The following is a 16,807-nucleotide window of genomic DNA, read 5'->3' as shown; positions in this document are numbered from 1 at the left end:
GTGATAATGAATTTGGAGCCTCCTGAAGTGTGCTGGCAGCTGGATCTTCTGGGCAAGGTGAACCCTGCCAAAAAATTAAGATCTGTTTCTGCAAAGCTCAAACAGCAAACTTGTTTGCCTTTCCTCCTTCCCCTCCCAATCCTGTTGTTGTTTTAAACATTTACAGAGAACTTTATACTGTTTAAATAATGATTTGGGAGGGGGAGAGTGTCTTTACTTTCTTTCCAGCTGCTCCAAGTCAGCAGCACCACAAACACAACTTCTGGGAAATCAGGTGCTGCGGTTTGAGACGTCACCGCCCCTCAGTGTCCCAGGCAGCCCTTTACAAGCCTCCGCCATGCCTTTACCAGAAGGGCCACCCCACATCTTCCTGCTTAGGCAGGAGCACCAGTCCCTGGTCTGCTGCTCTCCCCACAGCTCCTCCTCAGCCCCCAGATGAAGCGGGGCTTTGTGCCCCTCATGCAGCGGGGAGAGGTGGAGGAGAACGCTGGCATGGCTGAGCGCATCCCCGAGCAGAAGTGCTACGGGAGATCAGCCATCTCCTGTGGTGTGTGCTCACCCGCCCACTGCCTTCAGCAGCCAGGCTGCTCGAGATGACAGCTGAGGGGAGAAAGGAGAGCACTAGGAATGTGCAGGAGGAGAGCTGGCTGAAGGCAGACCAACCTTTATGCAACAGCAAAGGCGTGGGGTCAAGAGCAGAGCAGCGACACACGTGCTGGTGGTTAATTCGGGAAGAAAGGCGCATGGATCTCTGTCTTTTGTGGGCAGCTCTCCAAGAATTTGGGGGCTGTTGGAGTTGTACTTGCAACCTGGCAGGGGGGAAGGGAGCAGGGAACGCTGTCAAGAAGAGCTGGAGGATTCTGCAGGATGTTTGAACTGAAAGAAAGGACAGAGAAGCATGAAGCATGCTGTGGAAGCAGGATGTGGGATAGAGACAGTGTTTATACAGTCAGCCATGGGCTAATCCATGAGAGGCTTTGGAGACCATAAAAGCCATCTGTAAGTGGATAGATCGCACTATACAGGAAACTGGTGGTTTAAAACAATGCTACCCTCGTGCTTTGATCTGTCCCGAAGCCATCAGCCTTGAGAGCATGAAGAGAAGAGGAAGTTAAGTAGGTCCCTAAGTCCTGCTGGACATGCAGAGTGGTAGGGAGGACCAGTTGTGACCTCCTCCCATACAAGAGCTTGGGGCCACGCAGACAGAACTACAGCAGGCAAAAAAAAAAAAGGAATCTAGTTCCTAACAAAGCACAGGCAGACCTGTGCAAGTCTTCCCTGCAGGAGGGAATGGGTGTTACAGGTCCACAGAGGCACCAGACAGGTTCTTGGAATCTCCATTCTAGAGAAAACCCATCCACGGACGCACAGAACTGACATCTGGCTCTTGACGATCCCATCCCTAAATGGTGGGTGGCCAGAAGAGTGCTGAAACATGTGTCATGCAAGCACTCTGCTTCTGCACCCCTCCTTACGCATCCATTTGGGAAGGATATCCTGGATCCACTTTGTCTTCATGGTCTGGGTAGCTCCCACTCTAATCCTCTGCATCTAGGCTCCCTCCAGCAGATCTTCTCACAAGGAGCAGGAGGAATAGTTACAGGTCTTTAACCAACTGCCCTCTGTAATCCAGGCAGACTTCAGTTCACCGCTTTGGACGCAGTCAAATGAAGCATTAGCCTGCTTCCCCTGCAAAAGGGCAAGAAAAAATGGCCTAAAAGGACAGGAAATAATGAGACCTTTTGTGATTTAAAAGCATTCTTTCACATTCAGCAATGAAACCAGCAGAGATGGTATTCTGGAAAATACCTCAAAACAATCATCTCCTTCCTCTGGTGCGAACAATGAGAAGCAAGAGGTGAGCCAGAGATATGGCATCTGCAATCCTCCACTTTCAGTATTCAGTACGGAGATGCTGGGAATTCATATTGTTCTCCAACAGAACCACTTGACCTCAGTGCAGTTCATGCTAATTACTTCTAAGAACATGTTTGTTTGCTCCGTGCGTGCCTAGCATACTTCTTCTAAGAGTGATAGATGAAATATCGCTTATGTGACAGCGCAGTTTGGGTTGACTGAATCAACGGCTGTTGGCTGAGTAATCCAGGCAAACAGAAACACTGCTTGTATTAAAAGAAGACCTGAGAATTTCCTCATTAGTGCCTAGATATTTTTGTATCAGTTCACTCCCTTTCTGCTTTCCATGCCTTTAATCTCCGAGGCTGATGCAGAAAATAGAGAGGATCCATCTCTCTACTCAAAGCAAGGTCATCTCCCGGCAACTGCTGATTGAGCTGGGACAGCACATGGAGACTGATTTTGTTGCACCGTGCTCAAAACTCACTTGAGGAAAGGGGGAAGAAGTGGGAAGGACAGTGGAGGGAAGCTGGGAGGGAAATCATGCCCATTCTGGGCTGAGTGGCTGAAGCTACCACTACTTCTGCTGCTCAGCACCACCAAGGAAAGGGAACCTTTTTCTTTCTCCACCTGGAGGAGTCCATACCACGGCCCTGCTGCAGATACTGCCATGCTCCCAGAAAGGCCATCCCTTCTTTTCATAGGCATTCTGTAAGGATTAAGCTCTTACCATTCTTTGTACAAAGCAGAGCATTTCTGAGGCTGCTAAAATTCTGTTTTAGTAGCTTGGATGAATGGGTTCAAGTATATATTTAACATTAAATGGAGGCCTGAGCTTTGCTACCAGGGAAGGGAAGGATGTTTTGTTTGCAGCATGCCTTGTTCTGCATGGGAATATGTTGTTTCTGTCTGCTCTTGAGCTCCAGAGAGACTTTCTTGTATTGCTTGGGACTGACTTGAGGCAGCAGGCACCAGGCGTTGGGACCTCTTGGCAGGCTTTTCTTAACACTACAGATCTTTTTCCCTTACAAGTCTGGCACCTGAATTACCAGCAAGCGATCTCCAGCTGTACCGCAGGGGACTACTCTTTGTGCACTGCTGTGCATGCAGCACACAGAGCAGGGCCAAGCATCCATCCAGCTCCTCGGCTTCTCCTCATGCTTTGTGCACTTCAGCCATGCAGGGGGTTGGTGCCTGCCAGACACAATTAGCAATAGGGGACGAGCTTCTTAACATGCTCAAATACCCCAGTTGCTTCCCCGGGCCATATGTCGAAGATGATAACCACAGCAGGGCAGCTCTGAATCAATGGATGCTTTGTTTCTCTGGGCTTTGGGAACCCTGTCTGCAGAGTGGAACTGCTGGAAGGCAGAGGGGAATCAAGCTGCTATCACTAAGTACAGAGAGCTGCTCCCCAGAGGGTGTTATGAGGCAGCTAGCAGGGGAAGGGGGTGGGAAACTGAGAGGAGACCTTGTCCTTCAAATAAAGCGTGGGATCAAAGCCCTGCAGAAGTTAAAGGGGTTCTGGCATTATTTCTGTTTAGTTTTCCTCCCTTCCCTTCTCTATCACATATTCTGCCCCTTTTCCTGTTCTCTGATCTAGGGATAACCACATACTCCACAGCAGTGCCCACACTTCTTTGTAGAGGGTAATGCTGTGGCTCTGCAGGACAGAAATAAAAAACCTCCAGAAAGCAGAAGGGTGGGGCCTTACTCTAGTGCATGATTTGCTAGAGGAAGTAATCCACTCTGGATCAGCTGGTAGGAAGAAGTAATCATTTTGGGGCTGCTCCCAAGAAATAGAAGACCACCGTGCCCTTTTAATAGCTTTCTCTATTAGCTCAACAAAAATAGAAGTCCTTTAAAAGACTGGAGGAAGAAACCACCATAATTAACGGAGATCAGCCACAGGAAATCTACCAAAATTACTCCAAATTACCTCTGGGAACAGCTTGGCAACTGCCTGAGGAAGCAGAACACATCCAACCAGAACTGCCCAGACCAGACTGTAGCTCCCTTCCCATCCGTAGGTTTGCAGAGCTCCAGGAGAGCCACCATGTTCTGCTGACCTCTGGGCGGCTTCGCCTCACACTGCAGCTCCCAAGCGAAGTTTGCACGCTGAAGATGTGTGTGGCAGGATCGCCCTCTAAAGGGAAGAGCTAAGAAAACCTGATCAAGTCACACAGGCAAAGTTAAGAGTATGAGCATGGGTGAAGCAATGACCACTTCTCCTCACCCAGAGTCTTTGTTCTGCCTCCAAAATACCCTTGTAAACATTATTTATGCACTGCAATCATGAATAAATACAGCCAGACTACTGCACACTTGGCTCATGCCATTCTCCTGAGCTATTAACTTGCTGAGTCTGCCCCTGGCTGAGCTCATCCATCTATAAGCATAAGTAGACAGCTACTTTGTGGTGTGAGCATCATCCACGCTACAATTAAGAATGTTCACTCCTTCTATAATCTGAACACTGCACAAGCCATGATTTCAGCTGCTTTATTTTAAAACTTGATGTCCCTCAGGGATCTAAAAGGCTAATTCTAGTTGCCGAGTTTTACGTATTTGCTTCTCTGGAAAGCAGGAGCAGGCAGGCAGGCTGCCAGCCACATCTTCACAAACGAAAGGCAGATGCAATGAAGGCTGTGTTAATTACTGCCTTCCTGTATCTCACTTTTCTTTCCAGAAGGCTCTTATAGGGCAGGGGGACATTGAAGCTCTCGTGCAATGAGCCAGGACACAGGGCTCATCGGATGCTCACTCTGTGCTCCTTGCCTGGGCAGCTCATGAGGTTTTCTGCAGCTACTGGAAAACAGAGAGGGCTGGAGAAGGCTTCCTGGGCAGACACTTAATAGGGGAAGCAGCTTATTTCTAATAGCACACTGGTGTCTCTTTGCAGCCTTTTTGTCTCACTGTAATAAAGTGATTCTTGCAGCCTATTGACATTTTAAAAGAGACTTTAGGAAGCAACATGAGCCATTCTGGAAAGCAAAGAACTTACCAGTCAGGTTAAATCCACGCTCTGGAAAGAATCAGGTTCTAAAATAGGAACAAGGCCAGGAGTATCCAGGCATTAAAAATAAACACAACTCCACACTGCCTGTCCCTGGGAACTCGAGTGCTGTGCCCGGAGAGGGCCTCCCACATAGGCAGCAGCTCCTGGCCATCCTGCTGCCACCTGAGGGGGCCCAGGGGCAGACACCAGGCTCCTTGGTAGTGCAGCTCCCTGGGACAGGGCTGCGCGTTGTTCACAGGTCAGAAAGATAGTTGTCATGCTGTAAGACACCAGTATAAGCTTTGCTGTGGAGAACCAGGCACCTTTATGTTCAAGGAATGAGCCTTCGATCTGAACACCCCAAGGAAGCACATCCCCCACTCTCAGACCTCTCAGGGTGACACCTGTTACATATTGGGTTTCTATCCGTACTCAGCTTTCTCCTCTTTCAGACTCAGGTTTGTTCAATCTCCATTTCCTGGTGCTTTCCCTCACAAGGTTGGGCAAAGCTTTGGGACCAACAAAAGGACGTTGCAAAGTCCTATCTTCCCTCGCTTTGCTTCTGCTGCACTACTGCTCACGAGCTACAAAGGATCCCACAGCTTTCATGGCACACGCTGCCAGCATCACACACCCAAAGCACAGCTCACACATTAACTACTGACTAACCCCAACCTCCAGTTAATTAGTCCTTTTGAAGTGCCCCTTCCTGCATGAGCTCATGCTTGCTCAGCCCTTTGGAGCACTCTGTGGCCGTGCATGTGCCTCCCCAGCAAACAGAGAACGGTTTGGAGCAGTGTGATAGTGCCAAACCCTGGCATCCAGCCTGGCACAGGGCACTGCGGAGCAGCACGGCCTCACCTGCGGCCTGCACTGCTAGGCCTGACAGGTGGCTGCGGCTGACAGAGCGCCTCTGGAGGAACCAGGCCTCACCCTGGTGAGGAGTTGCACACATTTGTTTTTTTCCCATCTTTCTCTTATTTGGCACCTCCAGGACAGCAGAAGGACTGGGCCCGCTCAGGGTCCTGTAACAAAAGCCCCCTGACACTGCGGGCTCCAACACGGCACAAGGCCGCGGCTACACGGCACCGCACTGCACTACAATTCCCGGCAGCCCCCGCGCGCCCTTTCTCTCTCCCTCTCGCGAGACTTGGCGGGCGCGGTGGGCGCGCGCAGCCCGTGCTTCCTGTCTCCACGACGACATGGCGGCGGTGCGGGTGGTGCTGGTGAGTCGGGCGCAGCGCCATCGTCAGCAATCCGCGGTCGCGGCGGCTCCGGGGGGCGCGGGGACGGCACGAACACGGGCGGGGGGCTCTCGTGCACCATCACGGCCGCTTACAGTGGGCGATGCCTCCGTGTCTTCTTGCAGGGACGCAGTGTTCCTCCCTCCCCCCCCCTCGGTGAGGCCTGCTGAGGGGACGCGGCCTCGCCCACCTAACCCTCTGGGGGGGGACCTAGGCCGGGCCGGTGCGCTTGATATGCAACGATTCCTCCGCCGCGGGGCCCTGGGGTGTGCTTAACACCGCGGTGGGTTCGGCTTAGCGCAGAGGCCGTGCAGAGAGCCGGGGCCGCGCTGCCCGATCCCGGCCGCCAGGGGGCATTGCTGCCCGCCGTCACCTCGCTGGGGCTGCGGCTCCGGGGCGGCCGCGTGGTCCAGGCTTCGGCTGAGCTAGTGATGAGATAGTTATCCCTGGCCGAAACGAAACGTTCCTCTGTGGAAGCTCGACTCTGAGGCTCAGCATCCAGGGCAAGAAAGTAGAAGGACGGTTTGTTACGCGGATTAACTCTTATCTCTCCACTCTTTCAGGTGGCAGCATGTTGTCCAGTAAGGGAAAAAATACCCTTTGCACTCACCTCCCCGGGAGGCTGAGTATTTCACTGGACTCGTAGTAAGCCTGCACCAGCAGCACAAAGGTGAGAACCAGTGGCACCTAGCTCCTCCTACTCCAGTTTTGTTCTGTTGCTGCGTTACAGAGTTCAGACTTGCTCTGCTGTGTCAGGTGATATCCTTCTGGGCCCCTGGGGCTGCTGGGAGGAGGTATAAAAGCCTAATGGCTTGATTAATGTAATTAAGTCAATCAAGGCTGTGGCTTTGTTGCAGTTGCCATCTGAGTGTGCAGCCCTTCCCTGCCATGTAGCGCAAGCTGAGAGGCAGCACACAATGAATGGGAGTTTTAATGTGGTTGATGCCCTGCAGAGCACCTGGTTGTCAGCATTGTTGGAGATGAGCAAGAGTAGAGGAGATTAGAAGTAGATTGGATGACAGCTCATTGTGGAGTCACAGCTCATCTCATAAGTGTGTTTGTCACAGAAGTAGACCTAGTGAAAGGATAATTGGTCTGTGTGCTTATCTGGAGGTGCTGGGATGGTTTTAAACTCGCATCGGGTTGCTGGGAGCAGCTCATGTACACCAGAAGGTCACCCTGGAAGGGACACCGGAGAATCTTTCTCCAGAACAGATACATCTTTTCAACATCTGCTTGAATGCATTTTCCAAGATAAATCTCATAGATAACATATCTCAGATGAGTGGATTCTTCTTCTCTGGAAGAGTTGTATAAGGTATTTCTGTGTGATCAGAAGTAGCAGCCTGCGTGAACAGCATAAAAAGGTATAAAGCACCAAAGCCTCTAAGTTAGTATTTTTTTCTAAGCAAGGATTTAAATAGCATCTGCCTCCCAGAGTTTCTTGTCTCGAGTGAAACAGCTCACTGGCAAACACGCTCCTTTGTTTCTGAGGGGCAGGTTTCTGCTATGCTGAGTTTAAGACAAAAATTGCTGATCTTAGAAAAGGAAAACTTGTCCAGTTCTTGCTTTGTGGCTTGGTGCTGGTTTTTGTCAGAAGGGGTGGAGGAAAAACAAAGGCAGGACAAACTCAGCTTGAAGGGTTGTTGCTAACAGTGTTCAATGCAACTTGTATTTAGGAGGAAAATACCGCGCAGAACCCTGGGGTTATACGGTCCCCCAGAGACAGCTTTGGCGAGAAGGCAGCTGTGAAGTTGGACCTCCAACTGGTAAGAGAATCCTTGAGTGTTTCTGTTAATCTTACATTTCTGTGTGCCAAAACTGGAGGCAGTGTGACTCATCTGCTGACGAGAATGCCTAATCTTTGAGTGGTTCCTGGGAAGAGCACAGCTCACAGGCCTCGCTGCCTTGGGGCCTCTTTGCTGTCTTTTATTCCGTAGGACGTGGGGAGTTGATGTGGACGAGGGCAGGGGAGAAGCTGAGCCGGTGATGTGCTGTTATCCCTGTCTGACAGCTCAGCTGTGAGGGAGAAACAATCGTCCACTGAGGCTCGTGTATTTCTTCCCCTCAGCAGTTCTGCATCTTGCAGAGACAGAAGTGATGCAGGTGCCCACGAGGAGGGCAAGGAGCAGCACCTGTCCCCTTTCCTCCTGCAGTTGTGATGCATTGCTGCAGCACAAGCACTTTTCCATGTGCCTGGGCTGTGTTCAGTGCAGGGACTATAATAGTAAACATGGGCTGCTGTTATAAGTACGGTTTAGTTCTACAGCGATGAAGAGCTTTTAAGTTGCCTGTCCAAACAGTGGAGCACATTTGGAGGGCAGATAAACGCATTGTAATCTTGCACAGTCACTGAATACACACCCTGTCAGCGCACTTTGTCTCCAGGTGGCTGACAGCTGCATTCTGCTAAATAGCTCCGTGCTTTATTTAACAGAACTCATGTCTGTTTGTAGAAGATCAGAACTGTGCACTGAGGGGCTGAACCAGCAGACTTGACGACAGCACGCTTCCGTAGGAAATAAAGGTTGGTATACAGAAAGGGAGGGGATGTGACTGCAACCGGCGGCTCTGTCAATACAGATACGTTCCAAAAAGCAGTCACAAGGAGAAGCACGTGGGGCTTTGGGCTTCCAAGGAGCAAGGGGAAAAAAGCAAAGAGGCAGCTTGAGGATAAATGGGAAAAGGAAAAGCTGTTTGGAGAATAGAGAGGGACAGGAATTCATTAAAAGCAGACTTGCTGAGGAAGGTGTTACAGCATTGTTCTGCCATGGCTCCCAGCTCTAGAAGCAGCAGCAGGAGGAGCAGCCTGGGATGGGTCTCACAAACGATACTGCTTCATTTGGAGCAATATAAAATGGGCACTTGCATATAACTGCAGGCATCTCCTTTTCTGCTCATTGGCTGCTAGAGCTGTGTTGCAGGTAAGGTCCCTGTAAGACCAAAGAGGATTTGGGTACTGGTGCCCTTGGCTTTGTTGAGGGGGGCAGGTTTTTGGAGCTCTGAAGCCCAAGCTTCTGTGAACTGTGGTACTGGCACTCATCTCTTAAGAGTACTTTTGTTCTTACGAGAGAGCTATGTACTCTTGATTAAATAATGCACATCACTGGGAACTTTTCAGCTGATGCTTGCTTCTGCTCTGACCCTGTTTTCCACTAGGACCTGGTCTGCAGCTGTCTGGATGAAGGAACAAGTGGTTCCCTGCAGTCTTCTGTTCCAGAATAAAATTATTGAAAATCTTGAGAGTCAGAGTCTTTTTTGGGTATCTAGTTAAACAGAAACGACTTTGAGTGAGTAGAAAGGATTTCAAGTTGAAATGCCTTCTGAAATAATAGCACCTGTGAGCTTCCTCCTTCCATTGTACAGTCTTCAGACTTCACTGTCTTCCACAGAAAAATGCCTAAAGTTGAGGAGGTGCAGTGCACAGTAGCTGACTAACCATGGCTGACTGGGGCTGCTGGAAGAGCCAGTGCTTGTGGGCACCTTAGGAGCTCAAAGATAAGGGAGCAGTGACAGGCAGCAGAGTAGCCATCAGGTTCCTGGTCTGCTGAGGTAATGAACTGGGGGATGTCTGACTCCAGGGCTGGAAGGAAGAAAGCCTTCCATTTTAAAGCAGGGAAGCTGTGTGTGAGCGCAGCAGGTTCTGGTTTGCTCGCACGGTTCTGGCCCTGGGAGCTGGGTGGGGGTTCCTGGTGAGGTGCCACGCTGCGGCAGCATTCGTTTTTAGAAGCTCTTCTTTCTGGCCCGCGTGTCACGGTGCCCCTGGTGACTGTGTTTAAAGCCACAGGGCTGCACTCAGCGCTTGGACTGAGGAGCTTTCAGTGCTCTGTCTTTTAGGTGACGCGAGAATCGGGCGTGTTGTCGTGGAAGAGGTTCTGCTGAGGGACTGCGTGTAGAAACACGCGTAACAGGCTGCCTGGTAGCATTGTGCGGTGTCTGACATGAACAAAGCTTAATGGGAGGCTTACCTGAGAACGCCAGCGGGGCTCCTCTGGAGATTACATCTGAAGGAGGTTGAAGGAGCCGAGCTCAGCTTTGTCACAAAGGGAGATGGAGCCAGAGGGGAGCGCGAGGTTCCCTGGCTCCTGGCCCGGTTATCTCCCATCTCTGCAAGCAATTGCCCCCTCCACCCTCCCAGCTGACGCACAGCAAATGGCATCCAAGGTGGGAAGAGGCTGCTCTCCAAGTGCCCGGCGAGCCCGGTGCAGCCTCCGCCCCTCATGCTGGTGGCACCAGTGCCATGCTCGGGCACCAGCAGCGTCCCTGCCCTGGAACCCCCCTCCCACCCTTCACCTGGGCTATCTGCCATTCCCAAATCGAAGCGTTGCATGCTACAGCTCCCCTACGACAGGAGGCAGGATGCTTTGTCCACCCCACCCCCTGCACGAAACCAGGCATAGAAGAAAATAATGACTCAATGTTCCTCTAATTATACAAAATGGGAAAGTTTCAGATCACACCACTCCCTCCGCTGCGTGGTGTCAGCCCTCCAAGCACCGCGAGCTGGAGGAGCCTCCACCACGCCACTGCAGCAGCGCTGGATTACACGGGATGGCTGGAGGGTTCAAGACCACCTCCCTTTGGGATTCCTTTTCTTCCTGTTGGTAGCTTTGCCCTGCAGGTTCTGCAGCCCACCTGGCGCGGCTTCACACCCAGGACAGGCTGTAAATCTCCAGGAAGTTCCAAGCAGCGAGGTCTGTCAGATGTGTGCTTCTCCAGCATCCCCTTCCAGCACCACCTTGACCCCCTGCAGATGAATGCCGTGCTTCCCAGGGGCTGCTGCCGCCCCACAGACGTTCTCATGGCACCAGGAGGTCACAGCCAGGTGCAGAGGTGCCCCTCGGTGCCCCAAGGCCACGCTCAGTCTCGCAGAGCCACAAGCGAGCTGCTGGAGGGCCCTGAGGAGTCGCGGCATTTCCCTGCCAGCCTCGGCTCGCCCTGCACCACCGCCTTTGCTCTGCTGTCAGCTCCTGGCCCTGCTCCTCAGCCTGGCCTGCGGGTTTGGCGGAGCCCTCCGGGGGCAGGAGGAGGCCTTCAGGAAAGAGGAGAACCGCTTCCGTGCTGCATCGAGGGTCCTTGCAGCGGGACCGCGCTGCCCTCACCGCTGGTACAGCTCCATGATCCCCGCCCGGTGCAAGCTCCTCCACAGCTCTGCCTCCAGCAGCATGTCGTGGTTGGCGTAGAACACCAGCGGCTTCTTCTCCGGCTCGTAGTAATGGTCGGAGAACTGCTCGTAGTTGGCCGTGATGAACCCGTAGGCGCTGACCTGTGGGGCGATGGGACAGGGGCAGGAGGAGGATGGTGATGGGCTCAGGGTGGGAGATCCCCCCCCCCCCCACGCGCCGGGCCAAGGCGTCCCCTCACCTGGTCGCAGGTGTGCAGCGCCGTCAGCAGCATGAGCGCCCCAGTGCTGGGCATGTAGAGGTGGCCGTACTGCATGTCCAGGAGCTCCGACCTCAGGAACCTGCCGAGCACAGGCAGTGCTGGGAGGGGGGCACGGCACCGAGACCCCGCCGCCAAACTGCGGTGTCATGGGCCAGTGAGGCAGGGCACCCAACGAAACGTGGCCTCTCGTGGCGTTCAGAAGGGCGAATATGCGGATTCTCTGATGTCTGCTACTAAGGTTCAACTCATTCTCTGCCAGCTGCTTACAACGCACCTCCCCACCGTTTTAAATTGCCCCAACCCAGGCGCTGGTTTGCATGAAACACAGAGGAACAAACCCAAATCTCTTTGTACCTTCCCTCTGCTCCTGTTAGACCAGTTCAAAACTGGCTATGAAATGGAGAGCCAGGTGAACGCAGCAAGACTGTACAAGTCTCCCCACCAGCGCTGCAATGAACGGGGCTGGCAGGGGGGAAATCTGCCTCCTCGTCCTCACCTGGCTGTCAGGTAATGCAAGAAATCAGGATGCAGCAGCTTGAACTTCTCCGCGGATGCCTCCAGTCCAAAATACTTCCACGGCCTGCAGCAGGGAGAGGAGAACTCGTGTCACTAGGGGCGGGGGTGGCACGTCGTGGTCCACTGGTGCGCTCACCACGGTCACTCACTCGTCACCCTTGTCCAAGCCCTCGGGGACCGGGCTGCCCTGAATGGCCGAGCTCAGCATGACGTAGTCGCGCGCGTCCGAGGGGATGAAGATGTACTTCAGGTCCTGCAGCGGGGACACGGGCACAGTGAGGACTGAGGCTCCTGAAGCTTGGAGAAGCCTCAGGGGACGACTCCATAGAATCGTTACGCTTGGAAGGACCATTAAGATCACCCAGTGCAACCATCAGCCCATCACCGCCATACCCCTAAACCCTGTCACTCGATGTGACACCCAGCCTTTTCTCAGATGCCTCCATGGATGGTGACCCCACCACCTCCCTGGCAGCCCGTTCCGAGGGCTGGGCACCCTGACGTGCCCTCGGGGTCTCACCTTGCCCTGGGGTATCTGGGTGAAGCCGTACTCCTCGTAGGCAATGAGCGAGTTCTTCATGGTGTTCACCGTGAAGCCATAGAACGAGATCTTCGTCCCGACGTCTTCCTCAAAGCCTTTGATGATGGCCCCGTTGAGCCTGCGGGGTCACCACGGGGCAACGTCTAGGGCTGGCTGCTCCCCAGTACCCAACGGCCCCACCGTGCCCTCCTGGCCCCACCTGAAGACCAGGTCGTGCGCGTCAATGGCCCGGCCCTGCCGCGAGCCGTTGAGGATTCCCCCGTTGCCCACCACGGCGCAGCGGACGCAGGCCCCGGGGAAGCGGTCGCGGTCGAAGAGCTGCGTGTTGGCGGAGGCGTTAAGGAGACGCAGGGCGCTGCCGACAGCTGGGTGGAGGAGAAGGGGAAGGTGTGTGTCAGCACTGCTGCGAGCGCTTCGAGCAAGTGTGCGCGGACAGGGTGCACCAGAGCACGGCTGCGAGCATAGCATCCCTATGGAGGGGTCTGCAGGTGGGATGGGCGGACCTCAGGTGGGAAGAGCCACAGCATCACTACGGTTGGAAAAGGCCTCTGGGATCGGTGGCTCCGACCCCAACCCATCTCCGCTGACCACATCCCTCAGTGCCACACCGCCACGGTTCCAGGACACCTCCAGGGATGGTGACACCACCACCTCCCTGGGCAGCCTGTGGCACTGCAGCACCGCTCTTTGGGAGAAGCAATCTCCTCTCCCAGCCCCATGTTACTGACCACACTCCCCACAGTAGCCGCCCGATGCCGTGCAAGGCACAGGGATACATCCGGACAGCCCCAGCCCCGTGGGATGCCGGCGCCGGCCGCTTCCCCTGCAGACAATGCCTCCTTGCAACCGCCCCCGCCTTGCTCCCCCCATCCCCATCACTTCCCTGCCGGGGAGAGCAGAGAGTAGGTTTGGGCTTGGAAGGGAAACAATCTCCATCGGCAACAATGGAGCGGGTTGTCCGAGGTCCTCCGCGCCCCAGTTCATCATCATGCACACACTGCAGCTTTTATTTGGGGAAAATGTCACAAGATGCTGCAAGTGGCATTTGCAAAGCTGCTCCCGCCACCCCGCTCCCCGGGAGTGGGAACAGACCGAGGTCCCCGGCTCCGCTGTGGGGTTTCTCCATCTCTGGCCCCTTCTGTCGGCGTCCCTTTGAGCCCCCCCAAGCCCCATACCTGCGTGAGACAAGCCCTGCCAGCCGTATGGGACGCGTCGCTCCTTCAGCCTGTCCCACGTCTCGGGGTTGAAGTGTCGGTCCCACATCAGCACCGGGATGTCAAATTGGAAGAGCTCCCCAAACGTGGGGTCTGCCTTCGCCGTGGCCACCACCGAGCGGGGGCACAGGGTGAGCTGCGGGGGGAGCACGGTCAGCACTGAGCCTGGAGAAACTGGGAAACCCCAACAGGCACCAGGGGGAAGTCAGAGCCAGGGACAGAGCTGCTCCTTTCTGGCTGCTTCTGTTTCCCAAATGCAGAACCCATCCCCTCGAGGTGCTGAAGGATCGGGGCTTATGGAGAAGGATGTGGCACCTCCTACCCCAGGCACCCGGATGGAGCACAGGGACAGCCCCGGCTCGCAGGAGCAGCCCCTCAATGTGGGGACAGGCTGGTGGCCCAGGGGACACAGCACCAGGGACAACTGCGTTCTGATTGTCACCTGCTTTCCGCTGGGTTTGGCCTTCTCCAGCTCTGAGGTCAGTTGGGAGAAGAACTCCCTGCTAGAAAGGGACAAATGCAGCAGTGAGAGGGGCTGGGGGGCTCCCCCACACACTGGGGTCAGCACGCACCCCCCCTCTCCCCCCAGTTACCTCTTCACAGTCTCTCCAAGGTCCCGCTGCTGGCTGTGGTCTGGGTGTGAGGTGTCTGGAGGGACCAGGAGCAGCGGCTCTGGCTGCAGCAGGCTACAAGGGAACAGCAGGGGGGGGGTGACACCGAGCCCCACCCCAACACCCCCATCCCATCACTGAACTGGGGAAACAATGGGGCTATGAGGGCTCTGTGGGGGGGTGTGGGAGTGGCTGGGGAATGCCCTGATGCCCCACATCAGTGCCACCTCACGCCTGGAGATGCAGCACTGTGCCCCACATGAAAAAGGGGAACAAAATCCCTCCTACACCCATACCTCCACCACCATCCACTGCGGGATGGACTCTGCACCTTCGGGGGCTCAGAGCCCCATGGGTGCCCCCAGGGCAGCTCAGGGCCGGGCAGGAGGTGGGAGCCCACCTGTGGGGAACAGGCTCCCATTTATTCCTCCCCGCACAGAAGGGCCCTTCAGAGCAGCAGGTGCTCCCAGCAAAGCGGGGCATTGTGGAGCAGACAAGGGCTCCTTGTTACGGGATCTCAGGGACAGGTAGAGCAGGTGGGGAGCACGGTTCTGCCTCCTCCCACGCAGCGAGTGTTGGGTTTCCTCCGCTGTTCCCTACTGCAGAGGAAGGACATCTCCTCTCCATCAGCTCCATGCCCAGAACTGATGCTCACACCCCACCCAATGATACTGCAGCCATCCCCCGCCTGGTGCCAGCTCTTTGTGGCACAGCTGCTGCCCAGCACCCCCTGGGATGTGGTGTCCCCGAGCCCAGCGATGCTCGGCTGCCCCAGAAGGTGACAGCCCCCCTGGATCCATCGATGCACAATGGGGCTCTGGGGAAAGGAGCAATGCTGGGCACCGTGAGCTGAGCCGAGGCGTGTTCTCTCCCAGCATGAGCACTCATCGGTGTGACCTCTCTGCTCTGCAGTCACCCTCCATTTCCAGAAAATAAATGGGAGAGCACACGCTCTATCTGAGCCAGACAGTGCCAGAGCCATTGGAGGTGGCTGAAACAGCAGCGTCTGCTCCATCCCACTGCAAAGGGCTGAGTGTGGGGCCTCCTCCGCAGCACAGAGCTCAGGTGGGACGCTGGGGATGGGCAGAGCTCTGTGCTCGGGGCTCAGCGCCCTCCCGACCCCTGCGTGCCCCCACCGGGCCGCAGCACGTGGAGACGCCGTGCACGCTGTGCTGCCCAAAACGCAGCACCCGCCCCTACTGCCCCGACGGGAGGAGAAGCCCAGAACGTCCCCCCACGCTCGTGTTTAGCAGCGAGGAGCGCTGCACCTGCGGATTTCACTCCCAGCTCAGCCCCGTATCAGCCGCCAGGGCAGCGCTGATGGCTCCGGGTTCGTATTTCGGAGGGACAAGCAGAGATTACGGGGCGGTGTTTGCAAACGCGGGGAATCAGAGCCAACGGGACGCGAGCCGCGCTTTGGCGTCGGGATTAAAGCCAATGGGAACGATCCCAGGAGAGCTTTGGAGACCTCGCGGGGCTCAGCTTCCCCTCTCGAGTGCACCCAGCGCCGCAGGAGCAGCTCCGCACCCCGCCACGAGCCGAGCCCGGGCACCTGGAGGGCTGCGATGGGAGCGCGGAGCTCCCGCTGGGGGAAACGCAGCCCCAGGAGCCCAGGGCAGCCCGCCCTGCTGCATCGCAGAGCAAACCTGCCTGCGCCCTGTTCCCCCTGTGCAGGACCGGCTCTGATCCCGCACAGTCCCCGCTCCGTCCCGTAGCACCGCATGCATTCTCCCTACGCTCGCAGCCGTGCATCCGGGGCTGCCCAGCACCCAGCCCAGCACCAGAGCCGGGAGGAGGGGGGGGGGGAATCAGGGGAAGGCTGAAGGGAAAGGAAAGGGAGAGATGCCCATTGCTGGAGTCTGGGAGTTTGCGAGCAGCCCCAAGCGGGCTGCGGGCGGCCGTGCCCTGCGCTTGCTGCTGCGGTGTGGGGTCAGCCCCCCCCCCCACTCCCCCCCCTGCTGGCGTTGCTCTGATCCCGCACCCCGAGCCCACGTGGCGACCCCCGCAGCCCCCAAGTCCCCTCCGGGCAGCCCCATACGGGACCCAAAGGGGAGTGGGGGAACCCCTCAAACAGCGAACAAAGCGGGCACGGAGGGGCTGAGCAGCCCCTAAATCCGCCCCCCACGCATCCCCCGTACCTGGCCACGACCCTCGGGCCGCTGCGCAGCTCCACCGTAGCGTAGTAGTGGCCGTAGAGCAGAAGGGACGAGGTGAAGGCTGCGAGGAGCATCACGCAGAAACGCTTCCAGCGGGGGAACCCCATCGCTGCGCTCCGAGTAGAGCGGTTCCGACCCGCGGGTGGGTCCGCGTTCCGCGTGGATCCGAGCGCGGCGGGGCTCCGCAGCCGGGACGGACGGACGGACGGACGTTGGATGCTGGATGTTCCCGAGGAGCGGTGGGAGGAAGGAGGGTGTGAGCCGGAGGGAGGAGGCACTGGGCGG

At 55.9% G+C, this 16,807-nt stretch overlaps 1 protein-coding gene and 1 long non-coding RNA gene across 3 annotated transcripts; one reads left to right on the top strand and one right to left on the bottom strand.

The window, feature by feature from the left end:
• LOC110407378 lies at positions 6,007-9,342 on the top strand. The gene is made up of 5 exons (XR_002443872.1): positions 6,007-6,081; positions 6,663-6,769; positions 7,779-7,868; positions 8,537-8,626; positions 9,259-9,342. It is a non-coding gene; the product is annotated as an uncharacterized LOC110407378 (long non-coding RNA).
• ST6GALNAC2 (ST6 N-acetylgalactosaminide alpha-2,6-sialyltransferase 2) lies at positions 10,507-16,790 on the bottom strand. Of its 2 annotated transcripts, none has more exons than XM_021415022.1 (10): positions 16,505-16,790; positions 14,349-14,441; positions 14,198-14,255; positions 13,717-13,891; positions 12,741-12,906; positions 12,521-12,659; positions 12,150-12,253; positions 11,981-12,064; positions 11,464-11,563; positions 10,507-11,365 (listed from the first exon to the last, which is right to left on the bottom strand). In XM_021415022.1, the coding sequence occupies exons 1-10, from the start codon at positions 16,627-16,629 to the stop codon at positions 11,198-11,200; spliced, it is 1,212 nt and encodes a 403-aa protein (XP_021270697.1). In that variant the 5' UTR covers positions 16,630-16,790; the 3' UTR covers positions 10,507-11,197. The 2 variants fall into 2 exon arrangements, with proteins under 2 accessions (XP_021270697.1, XP_021270696.1); XM_021415021.1 differs by having other exon boundaries at positions 14,198-14,258; positions 16,505-16,788.

Source organism: Numida meleagris, chromosome 17 (genome assembly GCF_002078875.1).
Source record: "Numida meleagris isolate 19003 breed g44 Domestic line chromosome 17, NumMel1.0, whole genome shotgun sequence".
NCBI classification, from domain to species: Eukaryota; Metazoa; Chordata; class Aves; order Galliformes; family Numididae; genus Numida; species Numida meleagris.
This window is presented reverse-complemented; position numbering and strand designations above follow the sequence as displayed.

What these genes read in the sequence shown, in the direction of transcription:
- ST6GALNAC2 (XM_021415021.1), bottom strand. Translation starts at nt 16,629, where the DNA reads ATGGGGTTCCCCCGCTGGAAGCGTTTCTGCGTGATGCTCCTCGCAGCC. An exon ending in GCGCACGACCTGGTCTTCAG is followed by an intron (nt 12,660 to 12,740) that starts GTGGGGCCAGGA and finishes GTGACCCCGCAG; the next exon opens with GCTCAACGGGGCCATCATCA. An exon ending in GGCTTGGACAAGGGTGACGA is followed by an intron (nt 12,065 to 12,149) that starts GTGAGTGACCGT and finishes TCCCTGCTGCAG; the next exon opens with GCCGTGGAAGTATTTTGGAC.